The sequence below is a fragment of the Magnolia sinica genome, chromosome 4 (genome assembly GCF_029962835.1).
Source record: "Magnolia sinica isolate HGM2019 chromosome 4, MsV1, whole genome shotgun sequence".
Classification (NCBI taxonomy): domain Eukaryota; kingdom Viridiplantae; phylum Streptophyta; class Magnoliopsida; order Magnoliales; family Magnoliaceae; genus Magnolia; species Magnolia sinica.
In genome coordinates, this window is record NC_080576.1 from 18,680,078 (window position 1) to 18,707,668 (window position 27,591).

At 40.5% G+C, this 27,591-nt stretch overlaps 1 protein-coding gene across 1 annotated transcript; it reads left to right on the forward strand.

Moving 5' to 3' along the window:
- Window positions 1-1,957: 1,957 nt before the first annotated feature.
- LOC131244062 (clavaminate synthase-like protein At3g21360) lies at window positions 1,958-24,002 on the forward strand. Its single transcript, XM_058243725.1, has 2 exons — window positions 1,958-2,293; window positions 23,742-24,002. The coding sequence occupies exons 1-2, from the start codon at window positions 1,958-1,960 to the stop codon at window positions 24,000-24,002; spliced, it is 597 nt and encodes a 198-aa protein (XP_058099708.1).
- The last annotated feature ends 3,589 nt before the right edge of the window (window positions 24,003-27,591 follow it).

Sequence of the window (27,591 nt, forward strand, 5' to 3'; positions counted from 1 at the left end):
ATAGCACTGTGTTTAGCCACCTCGCTGCTGATGCTGTCTATATAAGGAGCGAATCAAACGGCGTACTGAGTAACTCTTAATCGTAATGAGTGCGCACCTTAATTTGTGTATTTTACCAAACAATGCTATGTCTTGAACAAATAAATGAAGTATATCCAAAGCTCAATTGCAGCATACCAAAGAAAACATTGTAAATTGAATGCCTATCATTGGAAAATTCCAGGGGCCTGTTTGGTACCCCCGGATTTGGTTACCCCAGGATTTCAAACCCCCGGGATTTGCAATCCTCCTAATGTGTTTGGCACGTAAAGTGTGAATCAACTTTAATCTAAAAGTACCTATGCATGGTATATTTATAGGAGTTTGAATTTAATTAACAAATCAACTTTAATATCTCTAATTAGTGAGATATGTAATTTTTGACAAAATAGTTGTGATAAGCCCGCTGAAATATATGCTTTGCCTGAAAATGATGAAATTCCAAGTCTCGAATGGGCCGCAAGCACAAGATCATGTCTGAGTGAGTAATCAATGATTTTTAATCGTTGATTAACATGAATAATGTTTTGACGGTGCTGATCATCATTAGTGGGCCATGTGTCAAATATAATGACAGTATAGTGACACATATGTTACACCTACAACTATTGAAATGATTTTAGGTGTAATCCAAGCTCTCTGGGTGGATTGCAAACTCCCTGGATGTTACTTTATGCTACGTACCAAACAACTAGCTAGGGGATTTAAAACCCCTAAAATCCCCTCCAATTCCCTCCAATCCACGGTGCCAAATGACTCTTATGGTTATAGAAGTTTTGGATTATGCTGATATTTGTGTTTTCACCTTTCATCTATGTCAATAGAATCTTATTAACAAATTTTTTTGACAAACAAACATTACTGCAAACCTTGGGAAGTTTTCAACTGTGGAAATCATTATTCCCATGGAGTTTTCAACTTTGGAAATCATTTCTACTTGAGCTTTGGATATGCTTAATTAATTTTGAGCTCATCTATTAAAATGAGCTGGTAAAAAAGATGGATAGCGTGGATAAACTACATACATGCATGGTGGCCAAACAGAGTTTAGTAAGTACGTGAAAAGTATACTGAGTTACTCAATCCGATTTCTAATCAAACCATCTTAAAATTGTGGGGCCTATCCAGGATAGCTCAACTACAGGTGCGGATTGGGTACGACCACCCCTAGGACCTAGCTAAAATATGTGTGTTATCCAAGCTGTCCAACCATTTTGAAAAATAATTTCAGGGCATGATCCAAAAAAGATGCAGATCAAAGGCTCAAGTGGACTACACCGGAAGTAGCGGCGACAATGACTTCACTGTTGAAAGTAACCTCCCTAGGGCCCACTGTGATGTTTGTTTGCTAACCTGTTCATCACGTCACATAAAATGGAAAGGAAAACATAAATATTAGCTTGATCCAAAACTTTTGTGGGCCCAAGGGATTTTCAGCAGGGATTAAATCCTCACTGTTTCATGTGGTGTGGTCCACTTGAACATCCGACCTGCCTCACTTTTGGTCTCATCACCTTAATAAAATTTCAAAAATCAGATTGATTCATGCTAGAATTAAACAAACAAAGAGTCAATTCACTGTTGGCACCTGGCATTGATCAGGTGGGTCCCCAACATTGAACATGCATTCCTTGGCCAAAAGATTAGGCTGCCCCACCACCAAACATGCTACAGTAAAATGGACCCTTAAAGGGGAAAAAAAAGAAGGCCAGATGCGTGCTTGTTCATCTTTTAAACGAGCCAGCTTGACTTTGTTGGCGGGGCATGGTGGGACCACCTGAATGTCGTAAAAACTATAAACTACTAATTAATGTTGTATGTCGCCTGCAGAACTTTGGATATAAATCCTGAGAGAGAGAGAGAGAGAGAGAGAGAGAGAGAGAGAGAGAGAGAGAGAGAGAGAGAGAGAGAGAGAGATATGGGGTTTGTGGAAGGGAAGATAGTGGAGGAGAAGGTTTTCAAAGGAAAGGTCTTCCCAAAGACGCTCCTTCCCAGTAACACGTGCGATCTAGTTGAGATGGTGCGAAGTGACCGTGAGTTGCTCTCAGATATACTGCAGCAGCACGGAGCAATCCTCTTCAGGGGCTTTGGGGTATTCTCGGCCCAAGATTTCTCAAGTGTGGTTAAAGCGTTCGAGTGGGATGATATGCCTTACATGGGCGGCGCCACCCGTGTGAAGGTGGACGATAGGATCTACACCGCTAACGAAGCTCCACTGGATCACCTCATCAACTTTCATCACGAGATGTCCCTGGTGCCTCTCTCTCTCTCTCTCTCTCTCTCTCTCTCTCTCTGCAAACCTTGCTGGTGATCGGGACCATTGGTCTAATGATGTATGTAATATGTACCATATGAACAGCCATAACCCAACAAGTGCAGTGATGGGATAATCCTGATCATCCGATCATTGAGAATTTGCGGTTGAATTTGGAACGTTGCTCATTTCTCTCTCAATTTTGTCCCAACCATCCATTCTCTCTGACGTTTGAAAATTTGTAAAAGCTCAGGCTCGACTCAGATTTTCATCAGGACTCCAGTTGGTCATGACTCGGTCAGTTATTGTTCAGGATTCAGTTAACTCGGTTAATTCAACTGAAAAAGATTACTTGATAAAACTGGATTCAACAACCCCCAGATAAATAATATCTTTAGATTTTAAATATTATTCAGTCTAATCAGCTGCAAAAAATCACGATGTTTCATGTTATTCCGTGCAACCCTACACACCTTTACTCTAATATTCGAGTCCAAGACTCAAAAGAACTCAACGGAGTTAATTAGGGGTCGTTTGGATACCTGTAAAGTCTTCAGGAGGTTGTAAAGGGATAACAGTTATATAAACCTATTATAGCTTTTAGTTGTAATATGAAAAATGGTAAATACTCATGTCTCATATTTATGGCTAAAAAAGAATTATAAATGTTAGAATACAATTGTTAATATACACTCATGATATGTGAGGCCCACCATAATATGTACGGTACATCCAATCTATCCATCACATACTTCCCTTCATGCTTTCCTGTGGCCTTAAAAAAATAGATCGTCCCTTATTAAATGGATCACATGAGGGAAGGATGTGGCGTCCACTATTAAAAACTTCTAGATTGCATTTGGGGCCCACTGTGATGGGTGGAAGATGTCCAATCCATTTAGTGTGTATATACTTTAATGCCCTCTTAGGGCCCTAAAAAAATCAAGTTTTTCTTACGTGATTTAATTTTGTAGATTTTGAAAGGTTACTGTCTAACCTCTTTGGTATGAATACCTACTTTATTCATTGTAATTTTATTTTTATTTTTTTAAACCAGGGAATTTTATTTAATCTTTGAGGGCAACTACACCGATGCAATACATTCGGGAGACCCATAGTGACGCAGGGATGAACGTGATGAGGATAACTACTCCGAATCCACGGAGCTTCTCTGGACTCCTCACAGAGACTTCTCGAATCCACGAGGAAAGAAAGCAGGAAATAGAAATAAATTTTAATAAATTCAAAATTGATTAATTGATGAATAAAAACGAGTTCACAACCCTTTAAATAGGGGTACCAAGCAATAAGAAAGAAATCAGAAGCAAACTAAAATTAAAACTCCTATAAATTCGCAACTTACTATAAATAGTAAATTTACATTTTATAGTAAGTTTCGTATGTGGCTCAACCACGTTATTCTCCTAATTATTCTAAGCACTTTTCATGTTGGACACAACTCCTAAAACCTAACGAATGAAGAGTTATAATCAAACTAAAACTTACTATTTATAATAAAAACGGAACTAAACATAGAATTTCACCGTCAATAGGATGGAATCTCGCAAAATTCGGCATAGGCAACCTGGCATAGCCAGGTTGGTTGGCTAAATTACCTCGTTCTACCCCAAAATCATATATGGTACGTCGATTAACTCATTCCGGTTTGCGAGATATGCCTATTTTATGGTTTGATGGTTTGGATCACTTCTGTCGTCGACCGGGCCTTTTCTGATCCATCTTGGCCATGTAACTGTCCGCGACCCGCTCTACATCAGTCTCCTCCACTTCAAAAGAACTCGTCCTCGAGTTCTCGTTATGCTCTGGTTCATGATACTCGGTCAGGTTCGCGACATTGAAAGTCTGTGAGATTGTCATGTCATCTGGAAGATCAACAATATAAGTGTTGTCATTGATCTTTTGGATGATTGGGACGGGTCAAATCTTCTTATTTTTTAACTTGTTGTACGTCCCGGTCGGAAATCTCTCTTTACGCAGATGGACCTTAATGCGGTCGCCCACCTCGAACACTTTTTGTCGCCGATGCTTGTCCGCTTGTTCCTTGTACTTCTCGTTCGAGGCATGTAGCTTGGTCTGCACTTCTGCATGGATGCCCATGATCTTGTCTGCCATATGTTCTGCTGCAATGCTCGTGCCTGGGTGCTTGGGTAGAGGGACCAAGTCAAGTGTGTGGCGAGGCACTCGTCCATAGATAATCTGGAACGGTGATCTCCCTGTCGAGCGATTCACCATGTTGTTGAATGCAAACTCTGCTTGGGACAAGGACAAGTCCCACTGCTTCGATTTTTCTCCTGAAATACAGTGAAGGAGGTTTCCTAATGTGCGATTCACAACTTCGGTCTACCTATCAGTCTGTGGGTGGTAAGCACTGCTAAATTGAAGTCGTGTATCGAATCGATTCCATTAAGTCCGCCAAAAGTGGCTAATGAACTTCGTGTCACGATTAGAAGTAATGGTCTTGGGGACCCCGTGTAGCCGAATGACCTCTCTGAAAAATAAATTCACCACGTGTGTTGCATCGAGGGTTTTCTTGCATGGGATAAAGTGCGCCATCTTTGAGAAACGATCTACCACCACGAACACCGAATCTATACCGCGTTGTGTTTGTGGGAGATCAAGCACGAAGTCTATTGATAAATCTTCCCAAGGACCGTCAGGCACAGGTAGCGGGGTGTAGAGGCCCGTATTCTGAGATTGCCCCTTGGAGGTCTGACAAACATGACAACATTGTACGACTTTTCCCACATCGCGTACTAACTGCGGTCAGTAATACCGCTCTTCCACAAGAGCTCGCATCTTGTCTCGCCCCAGGTGTCCACCAAGGCCACCTCCATGTAGCTCCTGAATAATCTACTCCCTCAGAGAACTTTGGGGAATGCACAATCGATTCCCTTTGAAGAGAAAATCGTCCTATATATGAAGGTCACTTGGGTGACCCTCTTGACACTTCATCCAAGAATCTTTGAAGTCCTCATCCTCGGCATACAGCTCCTTGAGACAGTCGAAGCCGACTACCTCGTTGCTCATTGTAACTAGTAGTGATGCAGGATGGCTAAGTGCATCAGCCACCTTGTTCTGCGCTCGACTTGTGCTTGAACGAACGTGAATTCTGTAAAAACGCGACCCATCTAGCATGCACACGATTCACGTTAGTCGACTATTAATAAACTTTAATGCTTGATGGTCGTGTACAAAACAAATTCTCTTTGAATCCAGATAATGCCGCCAATGTCGCGGTGCCTGGAACAACTGCGTACAACTCAAGTTCATAAGTCGACCACTTCTTTAGGGCTTCGTTGAGCTTCTCGTAGAAGGCTACCGGCCTGCCTTTTTGTGATAATACTCCTCCAATTCCGACGTATGAAGCGTCACACTCAACCTCAAACAATTTGTCAAAATTAGGAAGCACCAAGACCGGTGTTGTAGACAAACGATGCTTGATCTCATGAAAGCTCTTATCAGCTTTATCGGTCCACTGGAACGGTCCTTTTTTCATACAATCTATTATAGGCGCGACTATGGTGCTAAAATCTCGCACAAATCGACGATAGAAAGTAGCCAACCCGTGAAAACTCCTCACCTCATGAATGTTTGTCGGGATCGGCCATTCCCTAATAGCTCGCACCTTTTCATCGTCCACACGAATGCCTGTAGACGTTACAACAAATCCTAGAAATAATAGGCTGTCAGTTAAAAAACTACACTTCTTCAAGTTGAGGTACAACTTGTTAAGTTGTAGGACCTGTAGCATCTGCCTGAGATGTTTCCTGTGCTCCGCCTCATCCTGGCTATATATCAATATGTCATCAAAATATACTACCACAAATCGGCCAGTGAACGGTTTTAGAACTTGATTCATTAAACGCATAAAAGTACTTGGTGCGTTCGATAGGCCGAAGGGCATGACCAGCCACTCATACAACCCTTCCTTGGTCTTGAATGCCGTTTTTCACTCATCACCGAATCGAATACGAATCTGATGGTACCCACTCCTTAGATCTAGTTTAGAGAACGCCTTGGCCTCTTCTAACATATCGAGTATGTCGTCCAACCGTGGTATTGGAAACCGATATTTGATGGTAATTTTGTTGATTGATCGGTTGTCGACACACATGCGCTAGCTTCCATATTTTTTTGGCGTTAATAATGCTGGTACGGCACATGGGCTCATGCTCTCTCTCTCAAGAGACCCTTACGGATCAATTCCTCCACTTGCCGCTGAAGTATCTCACACTCCTTCGGACTCATCCGATAATGAGGGCGATTGGGCAGGCTAGCCCCAGGGACGAGGTCTATATGATGTTGGATGTCCCTCATGGGGGGCAATCCATCAGGTAAATCCTTAGGCCAGACTTCTTTGAATTCGTTTAGCAACAGTTTTAAACTTGGAGGGATGTTTGAGGGTTCCTCTTCCTCCCCCTTCACCACTACAGCGTATACCTCACCGGTTTCCTTGGATTCCTCCATAAAATCTCGAATGGTTAAGAGAGAACTCCCCTATACTTTAGAAGCTTCAGGGTGGTTCTCTGGTGCCATAGGGGCAAGGATTATTTTTCGACTATCCTTGACGAATATGTAAACATTATCTCGTTCCCGATGGGTCGCATCACGGTCTGACTGCCAGGGTTGACCGAGTAACATATGACAAGCTTCCATATCGACCACGTCACAAAGTATTTGATCCTTATAATTTTTGCCAATTGAAAATGAGATAGTGCATTGTTGAGTTACCTTGGTCTCATTCACCTTTTTTATCCAGCCAATTGAGTATGGGGAATGATGTTTCATCGTTGGTAGCCGAAACTTGTCCACCATTACTCTCGAGACGATGTTTTCGCTACTACCACTGTCTATGATCACATCACAGACCTTTCCGTTGATGGTGCATCGAGTACGAAATATATTGTGTCGCTGTGGATGTAATTCCTTTTGTGGGGCATACAGTAATCGCCTCACAACTAGAAATTCGCCACGATCCTCATCCGTCACTTCATCGCCACCTGCTATTTCTTCAGTGGTTTGTTCATGTTCATCAAAGCGGTGGTCTTCTTCTGCGGCCTCATCTTCAGTGCCCCCTTCGTTTATAGTCAAGTGCGCTGCGGGACGTTGAGGACAAGTGTTTGATAAGTGGCCTGGTTGGCCACAGCGGTAATAATTGTTCGACCTTGACCGAGTATAAGGATTTGGAATCCTACTCGGACCTGCTGTTGTGGGTGCTGCACGTTGAGGTCTGGATGAGGCGCTCTCCGTATCACAGTTTGCGGTTGTAGGAAGTTGAGGTACTGGATCTTTTCCTCGTGGCAGCACTGGATCCTGCGTGGGACCCGTCATGGGGGGTCGATTTGAAGGATATGGACGAGAAGGAGCTCTAGCAAGTTGTGTTTCTGCCCTACCCGCCAATTGAACTGCTTCATCCACGGTCCCGACTGGGTACATCTGAACTCGATCCTGAATTATCGGTCGCAACCCACCTATAAATCGTGCCACCTTCTGTGACTCAGATTCTGACAGATCGTTTCGTGTAGCCAACCGTTGAAATTCTTCAGTGTAATCTGTGTATGGCTCCTTAGCCATAATTTTGATATTGCTGGAATAATATCTGCTCATAATCACTGGGGAGAAATCGTGATCGAAGAAGACGTCTCATCCGTGGCCATGATGAGATGGGCGCCTTGTTTTGGCGGGCTCGTGAGAGTTGTAATTGTTCCCACCATGCAGAAGCACCAGATTTTAATTTAAACACTACCAATTTTATCCTTTTATGATCTGGCACGTCCATGTAATCAAAATATCTCTTTACTTCGGCTAGCTAATCGAGAAAATCTTCTATACGTAATAAACTGTTAAAACTAAGAAGTTCAGCCTTACCTCGATAGTCTCTTTCAGCATGATCTAGATGATCACCTCCATGGATTGGTCGTCGAGCAAAACCCTCATTAAGGTCCTCGTCGCTAGAACTTGAATCATCTGGTGTAGCCCTACGGTTTGCCCCTGATAGTGCTCTACGAAAATCTAGGTTGTGTCGTACAGCAACCAAGGGTGGTGGAGCACCGCCTAGGGCTCGGGGCAGAAGTAGCGCATCCGCAAGACGGTCGAGAGTTGCCTGCAGCCCTTGCATGGTCAACTGACTCTCCCGGTGGAAAGCTTCCATTCTTTCTGAAAGATAACGAATCCCTGCATCACCGTCCACAGGATTTCGATTCATACCTTCGCTGTTTGCCATCGGCCCAAGAAAAATCCTCGCTCTTATATCAATTGACGCAGGGATGAACGTGATGAGGATAACTACTCCGAATCCACGGAGCTTCTTTGGACTCCTCACAGAGACTTCTCGAATCCACGAGGAAAGAAAGCAGGAAATAGAAATAAATTTTAATAAATTCGAAATTGATTAATTGATGAATAAAAACGAGTTCACCACCCTTTAAATAGGGGTACCAAGCAATAAGAAAGAAATCAGAAGCAAACTAAAATTAAAACTCCTATAAATTCGCAACTTACTATAAATAGTAAATTTACTTTTTATAGTAAGTTTCGTATGTGGCTTAACCACGTTATTCTCCTAATTTTTCTAAGCACTTTTCATGTTGGACACAACTCCTAAAACCCAACGAATGAAGAGTTATAATCAAACTAAAACTTACTATTTATAGTAAAAATGGAACTAAACATGGAATTTCACCGTCAATAGGATGGAATCTCGCAAAATTCGGCATAGGCAACCTGGCATAGCCAGGTTGGTTGGCTAAATTAGCTCGTTCTACCCCAAAATCATATATGGTACGTCGATTAACTCATTCCGGTTTGCGAGATATGCCTATTTTATGGTTCGATAGTCTGGATCACTTCTGTCGTCGACCGGGCCTTTTCTGATCCATCTTGGCCATGTAACTGTCCGCGACCCCCTCTACATCACATAGTAACAAAAAGGAGTCCGGGCCAGCCTATCATAACCTCAAACCCTTACAACTAATCATCTCTCCCTAACCACCTCAACACCCGACCAGTGTATATGATGAGCACCCCTCACATGAGATGAGGAAAGACTGAAACCTCAGGGAACTCCCTAGCTAATGAGAGATACTACCAATGCGAGCCAGGCCACATTATTGGCCTCCCTCAGAATATGCTCAATCGATAATTGGGCAATGCCTCGAATCGAATTAAATCAAATCGTTTCTTCCAGTAGTAGAAACACCATGGGGCTCGACCTTCATTGGATAACAAAGCCACCATCGCTAAAGAGTCACTTTCCACTTTCACTCTATGGAACCCTTGCTCCAAACATAGAAACAACCCGTCCACCACTGCTTTAGCTTCAGCCTGAAAATTGGACCCCACACATAACTTTTAATGAAGGCAAAGACAAATCTGCCTCTTTCGTCTTTTCAAACTCCCCCACTACCTGAAGGGTCCGGGTTCCCACATGAGGACTTGTCCATGTTCAATTTCACCCAAACCCTCCATTAGCATACTCCATTTGACTATGGGCAGGGATATCCTATTGGCTAGCCTTGGAGAGAGCTCCAAATTTAGGATAGCCTCCAAGCTATTGTGATCACTGCAGGGCGTGAACGGAAAACAGGAAGCAATGAGGGTAAACCATCTTCGAATCCTATCAATTGTCTGTTCCACTCTATCTTAGATCTCTTCGAAGCGCTTGACGTTGCTAGAGATCCAAAACTCCCAATAAATTAGAGCAAGGGCCAGCTCTCGAAGAATCCAGATAATAATTGGTCATATCGTTGGCCGAATTCCACAATTGTGAAGCGCGACTTACTGCAAACTGACCTTTCAGGAAGGATACCACAAGAAAGGTGGAGAAATGATTTCATGGCTTTGTTGCCAGCTCTCCCCTCGTATAAAGGTGGTCTAGTGACTCCTCATCTCGACTCTTATCTACACCAAAGTAAACACAACACGAGGTTAGGGAAGCCCCTCTTTGCTTTACGCTAATCTAAATTGGGACTACGCTGAAGAGGAGTTTCCATACGAAAACAACAACATTGGGAGGCATCTTGATGTGCTAAACCTGCTTGGCCCACGAACTTCTGGAGCGAGCTAGACGCACCAACCTCCAAGCTGACTTAACGGATAATCTCTTTGACGGCTCTCATGTCTAGATGAAAAGATCCTCTCCTTACTGAGGGCACAACCCCTCCGAGTGGACATGCTCTTGAACACAATCAGGAAGAAGTGAGAGCACTGGGGCACCTGGGAGAAAACCGTTTGGCCCTAACACGTCCTTGACACTCAGCTCGTGGAAAGATGCTGGAATATGTCCCGTGCTTTAGCCTAGTAGGGGATCAAGACCCGACCAGTCAGAGCTCCAGAAGTTAAGGGCCTGTTTGGTTTTCCGTAATCCTGGTAAATTGCTGTAAAAAAAAAGTAATCATTACATTTTTTCACTTGTTTGGAAATGAGTGAGTAATTTCAACTAGAAAAACGGTCCAAAAATGTTGACTTAAATTCATGGGCCCCATCATAATGTATATAATATATCCGTGTCGTCCATTTGTTTTATTAGAATATTTTGAGGCTTGATCCAAAAAAATTAGGAAGATCTAATGTTCAATTGGCTCACATGAAAGGAAACAATGGACTTAATTTGTCCACTGTTGAAAATTGATTCTTTTACTGGGCCCACATTGAGGTTTATTCACCATCTAACCTGTTCATAGGGTCACATGGACATGGATAAGTGAAAAATATAAATATAAGCCTGATCTAAAATTTCTAAGGGCCTCAACAAGTTTTTTATGGTAGGCAATCAATTTTCATAATTTCGTGTGGTGTGGTCCACTTGACCTTTGGATTTGCCTAATTTTTGGGCTGCCTTAAATTCATTTGGCATAATGAATGGGCGGTGTGGATAAGCCATACACATTATGGTGGGCCCCATATTTATTTTACAAATTCCTCAATTTAAATGCTTAAAAAGTAACTAGTCAAGTTAGCATGGGGAAAGATGCGGGTAATTACCTTGGTAAATAATGATTACTCATCTACAAGTAATTACACTCGTGCCAGAGAACCAAACAAGCCCTAAAGGAACCCTCCCCCAGTAGTTGTAGACACCCTAGCTACCCAGGCTAGCAACCTAATGAAATATAGATAATCGTTAGGAACTAAACCGAAATCCTACACCCTATGTAAAACCTCAGCAATTTCTAAGCCTAAGCCAAACCCTAGCTAAACCCAATCCATTATCTAAACCAAGCCATTACTTAAGCCGAGTCATACCCAAGCCATACCTAAGCCACTACCTAAGCTAAGCCATACCTAAGGTACTATTTAAGCCGAGCCATACCCAAGCCGTTTTCAAACCCAAGCCTCAAGCCACTCTCTAGACATGAATGAGTCAACTGGCTAAAATTTAGAGATGAATAGTGAACAGAGGTAATCCGACTACCACCGGTGGTACTCCAATTACCGCCTCCTCTCAGAATATCTACCCTGAGTTACAACTGTTGCTCCCCTAGACAGTCAACTATGCCAAGACCTGCTAAACCCAGAGTTCTTATTATTTATTATTTTACCAAGTGCTGAGGGTCAAATATTGCATATTAGACCCCAGTTATTACCTGATTTTATAAACATGATACTGTTTAATGCCCTATTTTAATTACGCTTGTATTGCAAGGTGAATTTAGGAGCCTGGACTGAAAAAGGGTACTAAAAGCATGAATTTAACGCTCAGAAATCACCAAGGTAAGGGAAGGATCCCAGGGGACTGAGATCGAATAATTTACATGCCAGAGATCTGAGAAAATCAAAAGATTGACGATAAAGAGGTCTGAAAGTTATCCAAAATGCAAGATCACAGGGTTCCCACCATCCGTTTGGTTCGAAACTTTATGTCTAGCATGAGGACCGTAAATTAACCGTACACGTTGAATTTCAGCCATTGGATCCTTGTGGAAGCAGTCCAACGGACAGATCATCCCATAAAACACTAATCTGCAACCCACCTGTTATCTGGTGATAAAACGGATGGACGGAGCGAATTTTGTGTAAACATTACAGTGAGCCCCACCTGGGGACGTGCATGAGCATCGGATCCGGAAATCCCATCAAAGGTCACTGACCCAACCCTTCTTCAAATCCAGCTCAAATTCAAACAGCGTACAACGCTATCTGGCGCTGAGTTGAGTAGTGGGCCACACCCATCTTCCAAACGGATGATCTGGACCGTAAATTGCGTCTAAGGGGTGGCCAAGATCCTATCCATGGTGAGATTTTGGCCCCATGCATGTGTACACACGTAAATCGACGAAAAACGTAGGATGAACGACGAAGTAAGTTGATATAGTGGACCGCACCAAAACTTGACAAAAGCCACTCCTTTTCAACTGAAATTGCGCTAGAAATCCAATGAACGGGGTGGATTTCTTCAAAAACATCATTATGGGGCCCACCGAGCATCTCAACGCAATAAATTTTGCACCATCGCATGTCTGGGAAAACTGGAACTTGCTGGGCATTGTACGAGAATGGACGTGATCAGATGGCTGATCTAAACCGTCCAAAAGCTCACCAAGGTGGGGCTGACCATTACCAAGGTGGCAGATACCAAGGACAGGTTGTACAGCTGTTCTAAAAATCCACCAAATGCAAGAAACTTCGCGTTTTCGCGAAAGGAGGTTGCTACGCACACCTTCTCCATAGCTTCTACTTTCGTACTCCAGCAAATCGACTTCAGCCACCGACCTTGGCCTTGCTGCTCTATAAAAGGAGAGGGAGGACGTGGAGAACAACTATCTTTGGACGTGAGCAGCCGTAGAGGCATGGAGTGGGCTGGCAACGAGAGTTTTTCTTTTTCCTTTCTCCTTAGTTGTTTCCTCTTTTGATTTTTCTAGCCTAATCATGTCTATGATCGGCTAAACCTTTTAGATAGGGCTAAGAAGTGAAGATTGTAGTGTGATTGAGATGTTTGCTTTGTTTTGATTCATGTTTTATTGAACTCTCTTGGATTTTAGTTTGATTATAAGAAATACTTTTAGTTTTTAATGGTTTGTTGTGACTTAAATTACAATAGATCTGCGATAGCTTTGAGTATGTTCTTTTCATTATAGAGATTATGAACTTAGGAATCTTGTTGTTCATCATCGTCCCTTGAGAATGGTTGGATGATGGAATCCTTCCTAACGTTCATAATTCTCTTAGACTGGTTGTGGATTGGTAAATTGCTGTTGTTTGCCATAGTCTCTTGGGCATGGTTTGGTGACGGAATCACTTCCAAATCTTCACTACTCCCACTCATTGATGATTAGATCCATGAGAAGTTCAGAGATATGATAAATCTCTTCTTACCAGCTGGATAAGATAGGACTCTGATTCCAGTTGTGTCCTTGAATCATGCAAGGTAACTTTCCAATTGCTACAAGTGGATCCTTGGCACCCTAATTACCACCTTTAAATTTATAATTTTTAGTTTAAGATTTCACTATTATTCTCTTAAATTTTCCTAATTTAGATTACATCTTTTTCTAGCTGTAGTTCTAGTTACTTTCAGAATACTTACAAGGTTCAGTCCCTATGGATTTGACCTCGGTCTTACCGAGTTTATTACTACATCGCAACCCTATACTTGGGGTGTGAACACCAAGCCCTTTAACCCATAAGAAAGTTCCATTTGGCATCTCCATTCACTTCACCAATCCTAAGCTGTCACATCATTATTTACCCTACACTTCACACCAATCAACCAACTCTCACGAGAGAGAGAGAGAGAGAGAGAGAGAGAGAGAACGTGTGCTTGAGTTCTCAAGATTCCATCTTCTTCATCTTCCTTTAGCCTCCTCTACCCCTCTCTTAATCTCTTAGTCCCACTTACGTAAGTCCTGATCTAAACCATCGTGCACCTAAACCTCCAACTAGGGGTGTCCACGAATCGAGCTAGCACGACTCGACTCGAAAAAGCTTGATTGGACTTGGTTCGAAGCTGAGTTCGAGCTGACCCCAGCTCGACTCGACTGGGATCGAACCCAGCTCGAATCGAACTCAGATCGAACCAGTTTGGTGACTCGATTACTTTGATATTGATGTTGCTCACCAAGTGTTTGTTGAAATGACTTAAAGAAGTGTGGCTGGTGGCAAGGAAGGTATGTATATGAAACCAACACTTTTTTTCTTGATTTTTATGTTGCTTAGAAGGTGTTTGATAAAATACCTGTAAACCCATTGCTATTATCTCAAACACAGTGAGATTTTGAAGGTGCAGTCCAGGTGTTTGTGAAAATGCCTCAATGGCGAACTCGGCTCGAACTCGGCCTGGGTTGGCCCGAGCTGCTGACCAAACCGAGCTGAGCTAGCCAGTTAGGCTCGAGGACCGAGCCAAGCCGAGCGGAGTTTGAGTTGAGGTCAGCTAGTGGCCAAGCCGACTTAAGCTGAGGCTAGCTCGACTCGGTTCAACTCGATGTACACCCCTACCTCCAACCCACTTCAAGTGTAAGCATCTCGCAAGAAATTGAAAATCTATGATAAATTAGAGAGAATTGATGAGGAAATGAGAAAAAGACAATAAAGGAGGAGGAAATGAGAGGAAATTCAAGAAAAAAAAAGGGAGAAAAAAGAAAAAAAAAGAAGAGAAAATTCAATAAAAATAGAAAAAAATTACAAAAATATGTTAATAAAAACTGATCTTGATCGTAACCATTGGATCACAAAATGACAAATCGGATCATCTTAGAAAAGTAAAAATATGTATCCCCAGAAGAGCCAATCTCGATCACAATCGTTAGAGTATGAAATAACGGATCGAATTCTTTTCAAAAAATCATAAAATATTTTAATAAAAAATGATCTTTTATACAGCAGACCAGTCGGAAGACCCACGAAACCCTTAGTGGATGCAACAAAACTATTTAGACTTATTCTAAAAAAATCTTTGTAATAAAAACACTCAAGATCATTGATCTTTAGATAGGTATCTTTTAAGAAAATCCTAAAAAAAACTATTCCTAATAAAAATTGGCATTGATTATCCCCACTATCCCTAATGGAGAAGTAACAAACTTATTCAAAATTTCAAAAAAAAAAAAAAAAAGAAGGTCAAAATAAAAACCAAATGACGACGCCCTCCTACGAAATCAGACGGATCTCTTCAACAGTTAAGAAAATTTTTCAAAAAAAAAAATTATTATAATAAAATTTCCAGGGAGTGTAGCCCCTCATAGAGCTGGTCAGAATCTGACCCGATCCGAACTAAATTGAAGGCCTGGATTGGTGTAGATCGAGTAGGACCACTCAGATCCGATCATACATCAGATCGAGTTCGGATCATGGTCAATTCGGACCAATCTGATTCGAAATCCTATCCGAACCGATCCAATCCGGTCGGGTCCTATATATAAGTTTTTAACATATATATTTTTTTACTTTTTACTACCCATCTCTCTACCCATCACGAACCGAATGAACCCTAACCCCTCTTTCTTTACCCGAAGGAGGCGCCGCACCCACCTATCCCTCCTTCTTTCTCTCCCAATTTCCCTCCTCTACTTCTTTCTCTCTCGGTTTCGCACATCTCCTTCTTTCTCTCTTCCTTTCTCTCCCTCTCTCCCCCAAGACTTAACTCGATCCGACTCGATTCGGTTTCCTAAACCAAGTCAGACTCAGTTCGGGTCAGGCCGGCAAGGATTCAGATCGGATTGAGTCAGCCCTGCTAGACTCGGTCCCAAATCGGATCGAGTACGAATCAGGGTCTTGAAAAATCGGATCGAGTCAAGTTGGACCCAATCCGGTCCAACTCATCTTGATGCCCACCTCTAGCCCCTCATGTGGGAATTTTTTTTTTTTTTTTTTAACTTCAAAAATAATGCTCGGTATCCAAGGCACTAGGAGGTCTTCTTGAGCTAAAGCGATACTCTCCGCAATTGTCCTGCCTTAGATGAGCGCTTGCTCCTTCAAAATTAACTTAGGCAACAAGGAGCTCAGTTTATCTGCAATAACCTTGGAAAACACTTCCAGTCTAACAAAAACCTTGGAAAACACCTTATACACATAATCACATAAGCTAATGGGGTGAAATCTGATTTTTTAAGAAGAGTTTTTTTTTTTCGGAATGAGACAAAGAAGGGAAGTAGAGAAAGCATGGGGTATTTTTCCTCCCTTGAAAAGGTTCCTAACGGCATTGACTACGCCTGTCCCCATAGCCTCTCAACAGCTAGCAAAAAAAGGCAAACGGAATAGCCAAACACACAATCTTTTTACCTTAAATAGACTACTACTTAAAAGTCAAACATAATAGCATGTAAACTGATTATACCTGAAACTCTTTTCAAGTACAATGTGTTTACAATTTTTATTATTTATTATTTATTATTATTATTATTATTATTATTATTATTATTATTATTATTATTTTACAGGCATCCTAACGACCCCTTAGTAGATTAAGGGCCTGTTTGATTTTCCAAATTCAGGGTAAATACCCTGTAAATAGTCAATTATTACAGTTTTGCCTGTTTGAAAATACTAGGGTATTCCTTCCTTGAAAAAGGGTCCAAAATGACTGACATAAATTTATGAATCTCACCGTCATATATATGACATATCCGCATTGTCCATCCGTTTTACTGTAACATTTTGAGGCATGAACTGAAAAATGAGAAAAATCCAACATTCAAGTGGCCCACACCAAAGTAAATAGTGGCACTAAGAAGTTTTTAATGGTAAGTGTTCGGTTGCATTTACATTTTTTCTGTGGTGTGGTCCACTTGAACTTTGAATCTGCCTCATTTTTTCGCTCATGCCCTAAATTCAGTTGGCATGATGGATGGATGGTGTGGATAATCCACAAACATCATGGTGGGCCGCCGTATATTTGACAGCCTTCTCCATTTCTACATTGGAAAAAGCAGGAGTCAAATCAACATAGGTAACACTGGTGGTAATTACCCAAGGAAATAATTGTTGATCATTTCCACTGCATTTACATTTATATGAGAAAATCAAACATGCCCTAAGCGTAGTTTCTGAGTTTTAAAAACTTGGCATACATGATTTAAGGGCAGACCATCATCTTGGGTGGACCCCACTCAAAACTACTATCTCATCCTAATCCGATACGGCACTTTGTGTGGGCCATGTTAGGAAACTACACACCTTTCTCTTCTATATGTAAATCAATGGGATTAACAATATATGGAATTTAATGGATGATGATCACTTCCAACACCTGTAAACAAACTATCAAACATGAAAGATAAAAGGGATATCGAGATTTTTTTTTTTAACACTTTCAACGTGAAGGGAAAACTAGGAGATCTAATCTGGCACAAATCCACTATAAGTCTATAATATAAATAATGAAAGTGCATTCATTGAGAGAGTAATCTCTCTTGGATATCTAAAGATATTACTCAAAAATGGATTACAAGCAACAATGTAATTAAGAAAATAGTTCTCTCACTAATAAGGGATTGTACAAATCTCTAACACAATCCTTGGAGATGATAATTAAAGAAACTGGTATTGTAGACTGACCCTCACGAATCTTGTGAAGATTTTGGTGGTAGAAGTCTCTTGTTTTTCCTCTTCTATAAAATCTCTCTCTCTCTCTCTCTCTCTCTCTCTCTCTCTCTCTCTCTCTTCCGAGAAAGTTCTTTCTTCTCTTTTTCTCAAAGAAAGAAAAACTCCTAAATGTTGTTAAAAGACTCCCTAAGCCAAAAAAAAATAAATCATCTTTTCTTTTATTTTGCTTAGCCAAAAGACCAAAATATCGCCACACACGTGGTAACAAGATACTACTGAAGCCCATGCATGTGGGCCCCACCTCCACATGAAGGGGGACCCAACAGGGCACGCATTCTGTGGACACACACCAACAAAGTTATTATAATTGTTGTATTTTAAATTATTTTAAAATAATTTAGTGTTTCAAAATATCCCATGGATGTGTCTTTTCACTGAAAGGTTATATCCTTTCAAATTTTGTTTTGAAAAGTTGTGTCTTTTGAAGCCTAAGGGTCGCATCACTTGGGTTTAAACCCAATAGTCACAACCCTTTGTGAAAGGGTGTCTTCACAAAGTCTATAAATAGACTTCTAATTTTAAGTTTTTAAATGGATTAGAAAATCAGGTTTCCTCTTAAAAAAATGTGTTCAAGTATTTTCTAGTTCGGGTTAAGACTACAAGTGGTTCGAGCCCGTGTACAGTGAGTGCACCGCTGGGACCGGGTCATAGTCGTTGTATCCTGGAGGTCGATTGCTCTGGAAACCTGTTGCACTTGGGACGCTGTTCAAGGGGAGCAAATTCGATTTCAAGCCGAGTGACTCACGTCACGCCTCGACTTATACAAATTGATAAGTTTTTTAACTTTCTTATTTTAATTTTATATAATTTAAATAGTTTTCAAAAAATCCAATTTTCAACAATCTTGAAATCGAAATTTTGGTTTGGAAAACTATTTAAGAATTACGGTCTATTTGGTTGGAATAGCTCAAAATGAAACCACACCAACCCGATTTGTGGGCCATGACTCATATAATCTAGAGTTGTCATATCCCACATAATGGTTAAGATCTTATAGATACTTATTATGTAAGTTCTTTGGACCACATGTACAAAAGTGAACATATGCACCGACTAAGTAAGATATACACTGATCTTAACATCCCTGTACAATAAAGATCAACCCATATAATCTGGAACCATCATATACCATCTAATAGTTAGGATCTTATATATATTTGGTATACATATTTTTTGGACCACCTGTGCAAATCATCTGAAAAGCTTAAAGTTATGCACTGATGATATAGCCTATTGATTGTTTTTATGTTTATGTCATTGACAATGCCAGTCTATCACACACAACAAGATCAAGTCATATGTGGTGCCACACCAAGTAGGTATCCACTAATATTCACCATTTGTGTGCAATGAGGATTGATCTGCGATGTATATAAAACTAGGTATCAGAGTGAGACAAGTATTAGGAACTTTTTCAACCACCATGCATGCATAAACAAAGGAGAGCTACTTTCACATAGAATCTTTAAAATATAAATGATGGAAACCATGTGAATCAATGATGGTACTATACACATAAGCATTATTATACATGTGTAAACCAAAAGTAAAGAACATCATGATTATTTCATGTTATAAACCTTTCTAGTCATCCTTCCTCAAGTCGTTGCTTGCTTATGCCAAACACACATGATGATCCAAACTGTTCATCTTGGGCTCGTTGTTGTTGTTGTTGTTAGTATGTATAAATCCTGACCCGGATTCTGGATTTGTAACGTTGTGAGAATGGATGACAGTTGTGAATGTGGGGGGGATCTAATGGCTTCAAGGCCCTAAGATTTTAAAGAAAAAATAAAAGATTTTCTCATTTCTGTTTTCATCTCCAAGGCTCTGTATGGTTAGGATTATTCTAATGTCTATCCTCTAGTTGTGTCTATTGTTGAACTTTTGCATGCACCAAAATTCTTGATGCTTAATATTCGTTACATACATCAAGTGTGTCCTTTGATGTCATGTTATGGGGTCAAAATATCATGTTTGGATCTCTGGTTACTATATGATAAGAAACGGTTCATGTAATAAAATAATAATAATAATAAAGGTTTATCAATCGATGGCTAAAATTATTCTCTACTGTCAACCCATAAGAGTCCACTAGATGAACCATCTGGATCACTGAGGTGATGCTCCATTTTTATAATGTAATGCTGTCTTGATCAGGAAACGGTGTTGATTCTCACCGAGACTGTATTTAGGCACAAAGTTTATTAAACTTTTATGCTAAGATTTTTCAAATAAGCGGTCACGATCATCTCTTGGTAGGCAGAAGGAGCTAATCCTTTAAAAGCAATATCTCTAGTATTGTTGTTATAAACTGTTACGTGAGTAGTGCACATCCTGTTTAATTTAGCATAATTTAAGTTATGTTGATGTTAACATGCAGTTGGGTGATGTTACTCATAACTCAACAATTTTCTTTATTGATTAATTGAGAAATGCAACACTCTCAAATAGGAAAAAATTCTAAAAGTTCTCATGTTAGTACAGTGCACGTGTGAGAGATCCCAACCATCTACCAAGTAGGGCTATAGATAAACAGGCTCTGTCTAAAAGCCAAACATAAACGTTGATAAGAAAGGCATTCTCTTACAAGTATATATGATAAGTGGATTGGCCAAATGGGACAGAGCATTGTCTATAATAAAATGCATATATTGCTTAGATCGGATCCCTCACACATGTGTTGCAAGTCATGTGAAGTAGGCATAACACTTCTCATTGCTGAATAGTTATTTGTCACATAATTTCACGCTTATTTGGAATTATAACTTTAGATCATCTTTATATCATCTATGGTGCCTACTACATGCATAGAATCCATGATTCAAAATATCAAGTCATGAGCTCACTTATCACTGTGTATCTATAGATAACGCACATTATTCCTTTTGTATCATTGCATATATCTTATAATTTTTAATCCATCATATGTGAATTTATGATTGATATGTTTGAATCTTGTATCCATGTGTCACATGTACAAAATATAGTCTTCCTATTATAACATGAAACATTAAACAATATATGATACTTGATACATAGACACTTAGAAATTATATATATGTGGAAAACATCTCATTTATAAAGATTTAAAATTATGGGGGTTATGTACTTATATGCACTACAATATTCCAAAGTTATAGATCCATACAAATATTATATTGGCCCATGTGGGATGATTGGGCTGGTGTATTTTTAAAATATTATCTTTTGTATGCCCAATAGATAAAAGGTCTAGATCTTGCATGTGTATTACTTTTATAAATATTAAGTACTTGAAACTCATATTAAATGAATGATTGTCTTTCTGGAGTTTCACTTACCATGAAGCGAATGGTGACTTGAGTTTCTCAAGTGAACTAGTAGTAAATGTGCATTAATTCAATGTTAATTCCATCCAATCATATGCCAATTTAAGACATGTGTTAGTCAATTCATATGATGGTTCCTACAAAAGATTTTTCTTAATAGATTTATCAGGTGGGCCATAGATATTTCTATCAAGGCTAAATCTGAAATTGTGGGGGTGCACTCGGATGCATAAACCATTTAACACATGGAATCCAAGTTTAGTCCATATATATTTGATAAATGGGTTGACATAAAATTGAAGATTTGCATTAAGGAAACTATATGTTGAATGTTATGGATCAATATGCACATATTTTATGTTGGTGTGTATGTCTTTAAGACAAGGTGTCTAGAATTAAACATATTGCATGTTTTAATGATTAAATTGGTAGCCATCAAATGAATGGTAGAAAGAATATTGGAAGCAGTCTGAATTCATAAGATGATTGTTGGATCAATGAGATTTTTATGTTATATTTTATTCTCATTGAAGGCTAGATTTAGACATTTGAGATTGGTATTCATATGAGACTATAAGTTTATGTAATGAACTGTGTTGTTTTACCATCAACAAATGTATCTAATAACCAAACTTATTCACATATGGAGCTCATTGTTTAATCCATCGATCAAGATACTTGATAATGAACTTGGACATTTCTCCTGCATATTCAGTTGCCAAATATCTATTGATTATAATGAATTCTAATCACCAAGTAATAAATTAGCCAACCTTTCATGTGTTAGGGAACATATGATAATATGATAATATTGTAATATGATTACATGAAGGTTATACTCTATTTTAGTTGTCATATGTCTATGCATGACAGATTACTCCAGCCTCTTTGTATTGCAGATACAATAAGGTCGATTGACTTTACCACCAGTTAGTTGAATGGTGGGCTAGTGAAGTTGCTTGAATTATAAGAGTACATTCAAGGCTAAGAAAGTTGGTTGTATTCAGAACCGGTGATGCGAGGACTATCATAATAAAAGTGATGCTTAGTATCTGTTGCTTGATGGAGTCGTAATTATTGACTCTGTGAGGTTGGAAATGACTTCGGTATGCTTTGGCTTAAGATATGAATAATCAAAGAGGCTGCAACTGACTGTCAAAGACTTGATTGAGGAGCAAAAGGAGGAATCAGCCTAGGCAGAGGCTCATTTATGAGTAGCTAGTTAGTGAGGCAATAGCTTGCCAATACGATGATCCCTAGCTGATCTGAAAGGATGATTAGCTACAATGGGACTAAGACATGGCCAAACTCGTACGAGAAGAAAGTCTAATGGAATAATGACGGGTGAAGGTAAAAGGCCTACGGGTCACAAATCCTCTGACCAAGTGACTATCTAAAAGATTAGTCAATGATACATCGAAGGGAATGGGGCTGAGCCTAATATATGAGCTACCAGTGTTCGCAACCCAACCTATACGAGTAGAGATCCTTTTAGATAGGTTCAATGGGTAAACAATAAGACACGAGGTAGACGATTGCACTGATATAAATGAGCCCCTTATATGGTGTACAGTGCGAGCAGCAGCCAAAAGGATGAGTTTTTAGAACTCTTAATGAATCCATAGCCATATATTTGGTGGTGTATACAGTTGCTGCATACACTTGATGGAATTCACCTATATGGGTGCGGAGGTGGATGCCGCTTCCTATGAGAATCTAGGCAAATTCTCTAGAGCACTCATGAAATCCAGGTAATGGTGCATGGCCGAAACGCACCGAACCGCAGAATCACTTGTAGCAGAAAAGTTGTGTGAGTGGCATGTACTTGCGATCTATATCAAAAGGAATCAGGTTCAAGACTATGGTGTCACCTGATTCCTGTAGACCTGTCATGTTTACTCTAATGTCGGTTCAAGTCTATAGTGACACCAGCACCATTGCACAACTCTTCTATCTTAACCTGAAATGTCAAAAATTTTGAAACATGTGGGGGATTGTTGTATTTTAAATTATTTTAAAATAATTTAGTGTTTCAAAATATCCCATGGATGTGTCTTTTCACTGAAAGGTTATATCCTTTCAAATTTTGTTTTGAAAAGTTGTGTCTTTTGAAGCCTAAGGGTCGCATCACTTGGGTTTAAACCCAATAGTCACAACCCTTTGTGAAAGGGTGTCTTCACAAAGTCTATAAATAGACTTCTAATTTTAAGTTTTTAAATGGATTAGAAAATCAGGTTTCCTCTTAAAAAAATGTGTTCAAGTATTTTCTAGTTCGGGTTAAGACTACAAGTGGTTCGAGCCCGTGTACAGTGAGTGCATCGCTGGGACCGGGTCATAGTCGTTGTATCCTGGAGGTCGATTGCTCTGGAAACCTGTTGCACTTGGGACGCTGTCCAAGGGGAGCAAATTCGATTTCAAGCCGAGTGACTCACGTCATGCCTCGACTTATACAAATTGATAAGTTTTTTAATTTTCTTATTTTAATTTTATATAATTTAAATAGTTTTCCAAAAATCCAATTTCCAACAATAATTTCATATAAATTTGTTCACATATTTTCCAAATTTTCATTCATGCAGTGCAAAGAGTATCCTTCAAAAATCTTCTTCTTTTGTTTGGAACCATCGCCGGAAGGTGGTGAGACGTCGATATTGCCAAGTCATATCATAGTAGAGAAGATGGAGGAGCTTATGCCGGACTTCGTAGTGAAATTGTCACAGGTCAGGCTCATTTTTCGGTTTAGGACTGTAACTGATGCAGATTCCAACGACAGGGTCATTAGCAAGACATGGAAAGAGCTGCTAAAAACTGATGATGAAGTTGAAGCCGAAAAGAGGTAAACGCGCGCGCGCGTGTGTATATATATGTGTGTGTGTGTGTGTGTGTAGATCATCCGTTGCATGTGAGTCAAGTTAAACTTCTGAATCATGGGTCCCACTTCTGACGGGCCATAGGCCAACAATTACATTGTAATGGTGTTCTACTGGTGACTGATTGGTGGACGTCCAACTGATGGTCTGATTTCAACGAGCTAGCAGATGGCCATTAATAAGAGGTTACGATGGACTCATCGATTTGAGCTTCGAGAGATGGCCTATCTATATTGGATTGACTTACATGCATACCACAGCCACTTGCTGAGTGCATTTGTATGAACTGTTACACTCTGCAGAGTATCAAGTAGCTCTTTAAGGAGAAATTATCAGATGCGCGGCCGACATCTTTGCATTGGGTGAAGCTAGAGCTGTACACGAGCAGAGTTAGCTTGGTAACTCGCTTGACTCGACTCAAAAAAGCTTGACTTGACTTGGATCGAAGCTAAGTTCGAACTGAGTCGAGCTGATTTTTGGAGCTCGAAATGAGTTCGAGCCGAGTTCGATCTTGACCCAGCTCAACTCGAATACTACTCGAACTTGGCTCGACTCGGTACATGGTATATATACCCTTCCAAAAAAAAAAAAAAACCCTACCCCACCTTTTCAAAATGATCCCGCCCGGCGCCCGACCCTAACCCTTTCTTCCTATTTCCTCCCTCTCTTCCGCCCTTTGTCAGTTCGGCACCCGACCCTAACCCTTTCTTCCACCCTCTGTCAGTCCGGCGGCCAGCGAAGCTCCTCCCTCTCTCTCTCTCTCTCTCTACTCTCTCCCTCATCCTCCCTTACCTACCCGCATGGCCGCACCGACACACACCCTCTCTGTCAGTTCGGCCGGTGAGCCTCTCTCTCTCTCTCTCTACTCTCCCTCAGCCTTCCTTACCCCCTCTCTCTCTACTCTCTCCCTCGAACTCGAACTTGACTTGAATACTCTGCTCGAACTCGGCTTGAAATCTGCTCGAACTCGAATGAGCCGAGCACGAGCTGTTGTTCTGAGCTTGAAGGCTGAGCCGAGCCGAGCACGAGCTGAGACTTGAGTAGTCCGAGTCGAGCATGAGCTAGGAAAAGCTCGTCTCGACTCGACTCGTGTACACCTCTAGGTGAAGACAAAGGATCCACCAATCAAAAGATGAATGCGGATTGCGTCCTACCCCAATTGTGAATGGGCAGGAACTTTGATGGCCACCATGATGTATGGGTCTTATCCACACCATCCATCCACTTTTTCGTATTGTTTTAGGATATAATCCCAAAATTGAGGTAGATCCAAGACAGATGTGGACTACACAAGAAGGATTAAACTCTTATGCTCTTGAAAACTTCTCGGGGCCACAGAAGTTTTGGATGGAACGGATATTTATATTTTCTCTTCATCCATGTCTATGTAACTTTATGAATAGGTTGGATGGCATATAAACATCACGGTGAGCCCCAGAAAAGTTTCAACCATTACAATCATTATCACCACTGCTTCATGTGCTGTGGTCCACTTGAGCCTTGGATCTGCCTTAGTTTTGGGCTTATACCCTAAAATGATATGAAAAAATGGATGGACGGTGTGGATAAGACCCGTACATCACGGTGGCCAGTCAAAGCTCCTGCCCATTCCCAGATGGAGACGTCTGGTTACAGAATTTAAAAACTGATCACCTACAGGCAAGGTACCACAACTTGTGGTACCGTACCATCTTTCCCAACAACATTATCAGATAAAGAGAAATTTACGACTATGGTCCCCACCTTTTATCCATTGGATATTCTTGAAACAATACAAACTTAACATATGCACTTAGACCTCTTTGTACAGACGACAAATTCCAGGATGAAAATACCCCTCCTTTTCATGGAAATGGATTGGGTACGCCTCCTGCCACCCCCCAATGGCGGATCGTTAGTGGTATGTGGGCCCCACCATGATGTTTGCTTTTCATCCATGCCGTCCTTATATTTTTCCATATCATTTTATGGTATGAGACCAAAAATGAGGTATATCCAAGTCTCAAGTGTACCACATTACAGGAAACAGTGTTGAATGAGCGTCAACCATTAGAAACTCAGGTGTAGCCCACTGTGATGTTTGCAAGAAATCCTCCCCGTCTAAGTTCATTCATAGGGTCACAAAGACCTGGATGAAGAGGAAAAACAAATTTCATAATGATCCAAAACTTCTGTAACCCCTGAAAGGGTTTCAATGGTAGACGTTCAATTCCCCACTGCCTTTTATAGTGTGGCCCACTTGATAGTTGGATCTATCTTATTTTTCATCTCAAGCCTTAATATGAGCTCGCCAAATAGATGGACGGTTTGGATATAGCACAGGCCTCATGATGGGACCCACAAAAGCAACACATAAAAAAAAAAAAGAAAAAAAAAACACAGACTGCCGCAACACTACTGTCGGTCTGGCAGATTTTTATTTTTTATTTTTTTTACTGGGAGAACTTTTTCTCCCTTACATTTTTCTCTAATACATAATTATATAAATATGTATATATAAGTATATAAAAATATTTTTTATCTTTTAATTTATTTCTTTGTCCATGCATTCAACATGCATATCTCCTAAACTAGAATGATTTGTTTTTTTTTGTACACACGCACACACCCCCCGACACACTCACACTAGTGGAATTTCACCACCTATGGATACTCGAATGCTTGACTGGGTGTTGAAACTCCTAAGAGTCTACCACCCGAGCAAGAGTAAGGATCCAAACTAGAATGATTTGCTTAACGTACCATATATGATTTTGGGGTAGGAGAAGCTAATTGAGCGGGGCAAGCATGAAATTCAGCGGGGCGAACATGAAAATGAGCGGGGCAAACACGAAATTCAATGGGGTAAACATGAAAATGAGAAGGCAAACATGAAAATGAGCAGGCTAAGCATGAAAATGAGCGAGACAAGCATGAAAATGAGCGAGACAAACATGAAAAAGAGCGGGGTAAACTAGAAAATCAGCGGGGGAAACATGAAAAACAGCGGGGCAAACTAGAAAAATAGTGGGGCAAACTAGAAAATCAGCGGGGCAAACTGAAATATAAGCGGGGCAAACTAGAAAATCAATGAGGGAAACATGAAAATCAGCGGGGGAAACTAGAAAATCAGCGGGGGAAACATGAAAGGCAGCGGGGCAAACTAGAAAAACAACGGAGTAAACTGAAATATGAGCGGGGCAAACTAGAAAATCAGCGAGGGAAACATGAAAATCAATGGGGGAAACATGAAAAGCAGCGGGGCAAACTAGAAAATCAACGGGGAAAACATGAAAAGCAGCGGGGCAAACTAGAAAAGCAGCGGGGGAAACATGAAAAGCAGCGGGGTAAACTAAAATATGAGCAGGGCAAACTAGAAAAATAGCGGGGCAAACTAGAAAATCAGCAGGGGAAACATGAAAAGTAGTGGGGCAAACTAGAAAATCAGTGGGGGAAACATGAAAAGCAGCGGGGCAAACTAGAAAAACAGCAGGACAAACTGAAATATGAGCGGGGCAAACTAGAAAATTAGCGGGGCAAACTGAAGTATGAGCGAGGCAAACTAGAAAAATAACGGGGC

Bases quoted from the DNA above. Each gene is read 5' to 3' on its own strand.
- LOC131244062 (XM_058243725.1), top strand. From the start codon at position 1,958: ATGGGGTTTGTGGAAGGGAAGATAGTGGAGGAGAAGGTTTTCAAAGGA. The intron at 2,294-23,741 runs GTGCCTCTCTCT...TCATTCATGCAG, and splicing joins TTCATCACGAGATGTCCCTG to TGCAAAGAGTATCCTTCAAA.